At 32.3% G+C, this 10,312-nt stretch overlaps 1 protein-coding gene across 1 annotated transcript; it reads left to right on the top strand.

Moving 5' to 3' along the window:
- The first annotated feature begins 183 nt into the window (after positions 1–183).
- LOC112047747 (zinc finger protein OZF) lies at positions 184–9,293 on the top strand. Its single transcript, XM_024084970.2, has 4 exons — positions 184–589; positions 2,489–2,627; positions 3,209–3,284; positions 3,400–9,293. The coding sequence occupies exons 1-4, from the start codon at positions 378–380 to the stop codon at positions 4,461–4,463; spliced, it is 1,491 nt and encodes a 496-aa protein (XP_023940738.1). The 5' UTR covers positions 184–377; the 3' UTR covers positions 4,464–9,293.
- Positions 9,294–10,312: the final 1,019 nt, after the last annotated feature.

Here is a 10,312-nt window from a genome sequence, read left to right as displayed (position 1 = left end):
TTACTCTTTCTGAAGCGTAGTGACTAGTGATTAGAGTAAATTGATAATACCGCAAAGCAAAGAAAAGAAAAGAATAGAAATTTTATTTTAGCCTGTGGTCTAATTTACAGTTATAGTCATAGATAATACATACATAATAAGTAATAACACAGATTAATAGATACATATATATATTTTATTTTACAGTAATCTGTGGAGGTCGTACTCGGATTGGAGGAATCTGAATTCGGATTTCGGAATCGGAGTCCTAAAAAAATTGTTAAAATATATTTGGTTCTCAAAATTTCTATAGAAATATGGAGAAGTATTTTTGATTGTGAAGTGATAACAACTTTAATTATGTACAAAGCCTAAATCTAAATCTAATTCTTCGCAAAATGGAAGAAGAGTTAGGAAGCATAACAATTAAGATCGAACCCCAAGACAGCAGTGAACTGGACAGTTTCTCTGCCTCATCTGATCATTGCATTGAAGACTTCGATGATATTAAGAAAAAAAATATTATTAGTTTGCAAAATGAAGACCAAAAACCAGTGTTGGAGCCAGAGTTTGTCAGTATTAAAAAGGAACCGGGATTAACTGTTGACGCGTAAGTATTGGGTTACGATTTCGTGTATTAGAGCTATGGTATAAATATTTCTAAATAGTATTATTTACATAATTAATTTGGGTATAAAATTACCATGCTTTATAATCAATAAATAAATTAATATTTATTTTTTACTCTCATTTATTTAATTGTCCTTTCTCTAAAATTTTTACAATGTTAATATAAAAATATAATACAAAAACTATTAAAAATTTATAAAAAAGATAAACCTTCCCGCTGCGGGACATTTGAGTGCCCAAGCAACGGGCGGTCAGGGTTCCAGACTGAGGAACCTCACAATATGCACCGTCTCAAGAATCACTTCAGTCTGCCTTCAGTCTGTATCCAACTCTTGATCCAACGGTTAAGTGAAAGCTTCTTATCTGTTGGTCGAAGCTTTTCGTTTTATGACCATTGACTAAAACAACTATCAAAACAATAATAGTTGACTCAACATTTGCATGGCGGTAATCTCGTGAGCAAGGTCCAAGTATTTATTATTGTAGTAAAGGTATATTATTTATCTTTAAGTAAAAATAATGGTACATAAATACTAAACTTAAGAATTATTTTAAAGTATCTTCTGTGCAGTAGTAATAATGTGAGACTTGCTAACCCAGTGGATATAACATCTGCCTATGATAGGGCCAGTGTGGTGGTCTAAGACCTAATCCCTCTCATTCTGAGAGGAGACTCTTGCTCAGCAGTAAGCCGATTATGGGTTGTCAATGCTGACATAATATCATCATCCTCATTCCTGGACCACATCCTTCCACTTGCGAGGATTGTAACAAATATCTACATTATTTTATGTTTAAATATGGGTACTCTTGACCTGGCTTTTACAGAAAATGTGCTGGATTTGGTAGGGGAATGTTTGCCATGGCCTTCCCGTTCAAACAGTTCCAGTCAACCTTGCTTTATAAATCCCTTTCATTAATCTCATCATAGTCATATTTATCCTATCTACATGCCCAAACAAAGCATGATTCCTTGATTTTAAAGAATTTGTTTTTACTTATTAACATTTTATAATAATGAAAATATGTTTTTTTATAAATTTTTAATAGTGTTTTGTATTTTATATTCATATTGACATTGATAAAAATTAAAAAAAAGAACTAATAAATAAATGAGAGATAAAAATAATTTAGCTGCACTAGAACAGTCAAATACAAGAATTGTATATGAATAATCATAATTACAACCCCTATTTGACTTACTACTGAGCTCCTCTCTGAGTGAAAGGGGTTATGCCAATAGTCCACCACACTGGCCCAATGCGGATTGGCAGACTTCACACATACAGAGAATTAAGTAAATTCTCTAAAGTATGCAAGTTTCCTCGAGAGTGTTTTTTCCTTCACCATTTGAGGCACATGCTACTTAATTTCTTAAAATATGAATAATAGAGTTCTGAAAAAGTAACAATAGTTTAAATTAAAGAAATTTGTCTAATCTAGTAGTATTATTGAATTTCTTGAAATTTCATTAGTCTTATGATGTCCTATATTAGTTTTTAGTTACTTGGGCGCTTGGAGATTGTAACACCAATGTGTTACATTGACATATTGTTTGTTTGTCTTTGAATGAGAGCAAGATGTAATTTTCAATCAGTTTAGTGTTAATTTATATTGTTAATTTAAGTATATAGTTAATTTATCTTCCATTTCATTGAAATTACACAAGAAAATTGTGTAAATATGAAAGTAAAAATTCAGTAATTACCTTTTACTACTTTACTCTTTGCCTTTCTATTGGTAAAATAATTATCAAAATTTGTTCAGTAGATACAAAGATTATATAAATTCTCAAACTTTATGTCTTTATTTTAGTGTAGAAGTATTGATAATGATAGGAGTAAGTTGTGGAATGAAAATGTTAAAATTGTATTTTCAGTGTTAGCACTGAGCCCACGTCTGCAAATACAAACTCTGATGATGAAAACTGGCATAATGTACCAATCAAAGAAGAATGCCATAGTATAAATGTGGAAGTGTGTATTAAAGAGGAACCAACTGAAGCAGAAGTGCAAATTGTAAGCATTGTAATACATGTATTTATAGTAATAATCAATGAATAAGCAGATTGCCCACCAGATGGTACATAAAACCAATATTTATAAACACCTTAACTAGTTTTTTTTAGAATTTCATAATCAATTAATACCTTAACTAGTATTTTAAAATGTCTTAGATAAACAAATTTAAGCTGAAACACAAAGAAAGATCCTCCTCCTCATCCTGCAAGCTATTAACTGTGGAAAGAATTAAGCTGTTAAAGCAAGCCAACATGCTTGACTCTGTGCAGACTTAAAGACAATGGTCTTCCTGTCTGGTAAAGCCAAATTTATTTCACCAAATCTTCTTATAATCTTTCGACTGATTGCAGATGCATAGAAGAAAAAGAAACACTCAGGACGTTAATCCTCGGATTTGCTCTGAGATTTTTTCTGTCATCTGACACCTGCACAGTGAATCAGATATGTTAAGATTTTAACTGTCATGAGCTCTTAAGATTGACAAAAGGTGGCCTTAGGAATTCCTAAACATGAAAAGAAATTAGTTGTTTTCACAGACACTCTAGTGTTACATTGATTATTTATAATTTCTATTTCAGCAACAAGGTCCTGACTATATTATACCAGATGATGTTCCACAAATACCAAAACCATGCAATGTGTTTATAAGTGATGGTGAGTTCATGTTTCATTTCTATTACAGTAAAGTGGTCAAAATAAAACAGAATACTATATGAATTAACAAATACGATTTATTGTCTGTTACTTACATAACAATATATTGTTTCAGGTTCTGACAAAATTCTAGATTTGCGCTCAGCGGTCGATGGTAAGTTTATGTGCCCAATATGTCAGAAATCTTTCGTAAACAAAGGGAACCTGAGCCGACACTTGATGATAACACACACACGGGAAAAGCTGGAGTGCAACGTGTGCTTTCGAGAATTCATCAAACAGGGCCATTACCAGAAGCACCTCCTCACGCATTCCACTGAAAAAAGGTTTAAATGTGAGGAATGTGACAAGCGGTTTCGCACTTCTTCCAATTTGGAACAACATAAACGCATACATCTGCTAGTGAAACCTTTCCACTGTCAAGTGTGTACGAGACAGTTTGCCGTCAAAGCTAACCTCGCGAAACACCAGGGCTCGGGCAGGTGTAAAATACCAAACCACGACCCAATAGTTTGCAACATCTGCAACAAGGTGTTCCAAAAGGAGTTCCTGCTTAAAAGTCATTTGCGTAAACACACGACCGAACGCCCTTACGTTTGCGACAAATGCAAAATGAGTTTCAAATACAAATCCACTCTAATACGTCACGTGCAGCTCCACAACAACATCAAACCGTACTCTTGTACTATATGCAAGAAGAAGTTCACCCATTCGGGTTTAATAAAGCCTCATATGAGGAAACATACCGGGGAAAAGCCATACTCCTGCCCTATATGTAACAAACAATTCGCTCACAAACACAACATGCAAAGGCATACATTGAGGCACGCGAAAATAAAGAATTTAGTTTGCGAAGTGTGCAAGAAAGTCTTTCCCAAAGAGAGTCGACTGATATATCACATGCGGACGCATACTAAAGCTAAGCCTTTTAAGTGTGGGGTATGCGGCAAAACGTTTTCGCACAGGCAAAACATAATAAGACATTATAGTAGGAAACATCCCAATGATACGTACAACTGTAAAGACACCGACGCGAGTGTGGCCAAAGACGTCTGGGAAAATGTTGTGCTACGGAAGAATATGGAAGTTAAAGTTGATATCACACATGTTACTAAGAATGAAGAACTATTGAAGGATTTTAAAAGTGAAGAAGAGGAAGAGGAGATTATAGGAAAATAATATGAAAAATAGACTAATAAGTGATGCATTATTATACATGGAATTTTATGACATACTTTGGTAAAATACTAAACGTTCATTTCAAGTTGGCCGTCGTCGACTTTCTCGTCGAAAACTACGTCTTAGGATAGAATAAAGTAATAGATTGGATGATTGGAACCTACGTTTTCTGGTTTTTTCCCGAAAACCGGACTTTGCTGCCAATACATGTCTATTGTCTATCGTTGAATTAGGTTAAGGGTATTGTTTGTGTCATACTCAGAAATTCAACTTCACTGCTAAAAATAGGTCGATTGAGAAATCTGCCTTGAATTACAAATATCGGATCTTTGCATAATACCAAGGAGTTACGCGATTTATTTTGAAGTATAGCTGTGTTTTACTTAACTCAACAATGTGCATACCTATACAAAGTCAAAATATGTCCTGTAATACTTACATTAGTCTAATTTTCCAATCACACGTGCCTACATATAATAAGTTCTGTTTAATAACACTACATTAATAAGTTAACAAAAATTGGTTAGCAAGATGACGATGCGGTACAAAAGATGAACAAGGCGTGAAAAACCGGCCATCTTGAAGTACGTACATAGGGATGTTGACTTAAACTGGATTCAACCTCATGATGCGAAAACAATTAATTATTATTTATCAACAATGAGATGCTTAAAAAAGTTTTATAAAAAGGTGAAAATGTGTATGGAATTATTTAAGTTATGTAATTTCTATTTTCTTAAAGTATTCACTTGAACTTTAACAAGTACATGCATTGCTATGTTCTGGTCTATAGGGTATCTAGCTGATGAAATTAGGTATACATAGTCAAGACTTGTTCTCAGTAAGCCCAGCAAAGGGTTGCGATTGTGTTCTTATCATCAGGTGGGTATCGTTAGACTGGTCCACACCCTCCAAAATTAATTTATGCTCTCTATCTCTATGAGACCTATCTCCCAACAATAGATGAAGCAGCTCTCGAAAAACTATTTTGAGAGCCTCCACTCATCACAACCAACTAATGGTTAAGGCTTAACCTAAACCTTGAGACCAACTGTAGAAATTACATGCCCGAAAAACGTCCTTTATTATTGTAACGACGACATTACTGGTTTTGGCTATTCAATCACAATCAACGTCATCCAGACGTGAGTTTTATTCACGGTAACGGAGGCGACTGATACACTCAGGCCAAAACACCCTTCTCGAATGGCCCTCTAAGGTGATGTGAGTCTCGCAGAAAACGCCCTTGAAGAGTTCGCACATCTCTTCTTACGCTTCTGCCTTCGAGCCCCACCAGGCTATGCATCTGCACTCACCCCTCACACTCACTATTGCTGAGGTCCTATTAATAAATCTACGACAGTTACACTAATCAGAAAAAATATATCAAAGCCATCTGTTTATTTTCTCAACTATTTTGAGTCAAATACCCTATTTGATATAAACAGAAAGGCATTAGCTACTCATCAGATTCGAAACTAGCTTTATAGTTGAACGCCTATATGCTATTTAAGCAATTGCTTGGGTATCCCGTCTACCAGAGACGATCGAGAAATATTACTTAGCGCATCATATTTCCTTAATCCTGGACTGAGAACGCATTATAATTTATTAATGTTAGCCAACTACGATAGGGGCCGATTTAACTATCTTCAGTGGTGCTAACATGCGACCAAAGACATATCTTGTAAAGAGAAATGGACAAAATTTCTACCAATGGTGGCGTAGTAGTTCTGGTCCTATCTCTTTCGTCCCAACGTAATAAAAAAGATAGCGATATTTCCGGTAGCGTCGTAATTGGTTGACTTTTGTCTGTTTCTCTTTCAGAGATTATATTTAACATTGGTCACATGTTAGCGCCACTGATAAGTTTTGTCTTTGTAATATGACATATTTTATAGTAAGAATGTCATAACTTACCTTTTAACCGGCCCTCAATCTACTGTCTCGACAATGTATGAATTTAATATTTGTGAATTTCAATGCTAACATTTAGTAAGTATTTCATACTCGTATTTCTATAAAAAATTAACCAAGTTATTGCTTTAGTTTTATATTTATTGATTTGTTAAAATTATTGTTTTGTTACATCTAAAGATCTCTATTGTAATTTTTTTGGGTATTTGATATAAAAAGAAATGCATAAGCTTATAATGTCATTTTATTAAGCTGTAGGGTTAATATAATATACTACAAATTCATTATACTTTATTCCAAATAAACCATTAAACAAGAAATAATTTGGTTTTTAGATTTTTTAAAAAAAATAATGATTTCTGGAACAGAGGAACTTTCTCACCTTTCTTAAAATTCTAAATTCATTTATTTCAAGTAAGCTCAGCTTACAAGAACTTTTAAAACGTCAGTTGACTTTTTGTAAAGATTCTACCACCTGTTCGGAAGGTTCTACTGAGAAGAACCGGCAAGAAACTCAACAGTTGCTCTTTTAAAAAAATCATACGGTATTATAATTTGCAAATGATAAAAACATTACAATTTCTTATAGTTTTACTTCCTATGTGACGGTGGAAGCTGATCCAAAGGCCTCCAAGCACTTATCATTAAGGAACTTATCAATGGTACAGTACTTGTCTAACTGTACTTGTATGCTGAATTTACCGTTCATGGTAGAAGATTCTATTTCTTGCTAGCTCTTCTCAGCAGAACTGGCTGAACCGGCGGTAGTTTACAAATAATCAATCTTGAAGTTTCCAAAGTGCTTGTTATCTTAACCTACGTGAAATGAACAAATCAATTATGCTAAATCTGAACGGATCGTTTATAACTTACAGTATCAGATAAAACTGTTTTTTTTACCTAAGACAGAACGGAGACAATGTGATTCAGGGTATCGATTTTCATCCTGTGTCTTACCTGTACCACTGGCTGGCTCAATGCACTAAAAAACTAAGGTAAATAAAGGTGTATTTTTATGTTGACGGTTACGTTCTTATGTATAAATGTATAAAATATAGTCCAAAACCCAGGGATTTAGGAATAAAATGCATAGGATAAAGACTGCCAAAAAGATACTTTGACGCGTGAAAACTATTGTTTAGTTGTTCGTCAACTTTGTCATTGGTTTTAAAATAGTATTTATTACACGTAAAATTAACGAAAGCATCTTCTCCCGAGTATCTTCCCATTAAAACTTTGAAATTCAGAATCACGCCGAAGACACTAGTATACCACCAATTTCAACCTCGTTAGAATAATCTTAAACCAACATAATTCCCGAAAAATCCACATTAAATTGTAAGAATTATACATTCAATTCAATAATTGTATTTTCAAATGAAAGTTCTGAAATGTACTACTTAGTTTAACGCGCATTATTTGAGAAAAGTACTATACAAGCCTTGGCCGCAAGTAGTCATTGATGGACTTACGTATGTGTGCCTCGGCTTCGCCTCGGCCCACAGTCGCACGTTCGTCCATCAATGCCTCTTGCCGGCCGCTGCAGTAATGTATTAAACCGTGCTCATTACACTGGTGTGGTTAAAATGTTGTAATCCTTTTCACTATTAATTTTCCTCAACAATTTAACTTTAATTTGTATAATCCAGTCCGCTTCTCTTGTGTATTTAAGTTTTTTTTTCTACTTGTCATAATGTATGAATCTTTACAATTTACATTTAGGTCTATCAATTAATGAGTTAGGTACTTACCTAATTGCTAATATTGCTATGTACTAAATTTAAAAATTTACTAATTGAGTAGCTAGGTATTAGGTTAGATATGCAGATAGGGTGTGTTTTTGCGGCGAGCAAAAATTTACAATAGTACCTATGCATTTAATCAGTTCTTTATGATTGAATGATGAATGAATGAATTTTAAGAACAAGTATGTTGTAGCCGCTCCTTTCAAAAACTTGCCCAATAAAAAACATAATAAATAATGTAAATAAATAAAGCAATAATGATATATATTATTAGGCTGGTTTTAATTGTCAATTTTAATTTAACGAAAATTTTAATTTGCTGTAAGAAATATACCTTATAAATTATTGTAAATTTCATAAATAGTATTTTTTGTAACATATTTAATATGTATTTAATTTTTATAATTAGTATTTTTTTTTCTGTTCATGAAAATAGTTGCGTAACACTACTCATAGATAAATGAATAAAACTATATATCCCAATGTACCTAACAGTGGGCTATATAGTTTAATTATATAATTATCTAATGTTTTAGCAAAATATTATTTACCAATGTTTAAATGTGTTATGTTCAACCAATTTGTTTGCAAACTTCAATCATCGTTAAAATAAATTATACTTATCCAGGTTTTGTTAGTTGTTGTTAAATATATGTAGTTCAAAATTTATTTAAGATTAGTCACTTTGTTCCTATTTTTTAAATCATGTATATGATCGAAAATCTCTTATTCTTTAAAAAAATAAACCGTTATCTCTGTATCTTTATGACCCGATTTACATTATTTACATTACACTCCGATTTTCATTATTTACATTACACTATTCAATAATAAATACTTATATTTTGATTTGTAAAGCTAGCCAGATAAAAATCCAAGACTAATAATTTCATAATTCAGTAATAAAGGAACAACTAATAGGTTTATACAATATTGTGGCCTAGTATAAAAAAATTAAATTTAAGCGGTAGACTCTAAAAATAGTTAAACTTCATGTTTCAAAAGTGCTTATAAACTAACCTACTTGAAATAAATAAATCTAACTGTCGTTTTTGAGTAGTAATAATAATGTAAATGGGGTTTTAGATTTAACAGATAATTGTAACGAATATTGTAGTATCCTAATGGTATGATTAATTGGCAAAAATAAACATTCTTATCTATGGTATTTTCTGTTTTTCATTTACTTTTATAACGAATAAAGTATATGGGTCCAATGATAACACGTTATTATGACACAAGATCTTTAATAACTTAAATTATAATACACATACATAGGCGTTTAAGTACCACAAAGCTTATAATACAAAACGTTTAGGGTTCCTTGGGTTAATTATAACCTGAGCTGAGATATATTTATACAACCTAAACTGGCTTTTTTAAGCAGTTTGGGCTTGTACGTTAATAGAAGACATAGTCTACTTAAACTGTAACATAACGAGGTTTTTATTTCTCTGGTTAGGCTATAGAATGAACAGATATAAAAAGGCACTATTACACCAAGACTGATATTTTTATAACTTTATCATCAAGTTACTATTGTATAAAATATATATCTTGGATATTACTAGTAAATAATTTCTTTTTCCGCTAAAACGTGAAATTATTAGTTACTTAATATAATTTTATAATAATAATAATAATTATTATTATTCATTTCGCTTTAATGAGCCAAAACATACATACGTGAAGTGACAAAATAGATACGAGAGAGAGAGAGAGAGACAAAAGTAGGGAAATGGTAAAATGGTCGACAGACACTAAGAAGTGTTAGTGCTAACGGACATGAAATTTTAAACGTACTTAGTTTCAATATATCAGATATATTTTAAAATGTGCGTGATTTAATCATATTATACCTATCAGTAAAAGTATATATGCAAAGTGCAGCAATCAAAATCAGGATACGCATAAACTTATTTGAATATGATAAATATGTCTTTTGCTCTTTTGTTATTTATTTACTTAGATTATGTACTTATTATTCCATACAAATGGTAACGTGTGAACTAAAATGTTGAAGACCAAATGCAGCACCTTTCACTAAACTACGTGAGGCGCAAAATGTCATAAGTATGATAAAAAAAAATTTGCAAATCTCATAATAAACCAAGCTGTCGAATATTTTTTCGTTTTGTAAAATAACAACTGGTACCTATAACAGTGCATAACTAAAATATACATTAT

This window comes from Bicyclus anynana, chromosome 8 (genome assembly GCF_947172395.1).
Source record: "Bicyclus anynana chromosome 8, ilBicAnyn1.1, whole genome shotgun sequence".
NCBI lineage: Eukaryota > Metazoa > Arthropoda > Insecta > Lepidoptera > Nymphalidae > Bicyclus > Bicyclus anynana.
The sequence above is the reverse complement of the archived record's forward strand: the minus strand, read 5'-3'. Positions and strand labels throughout refer to the sequence as shown.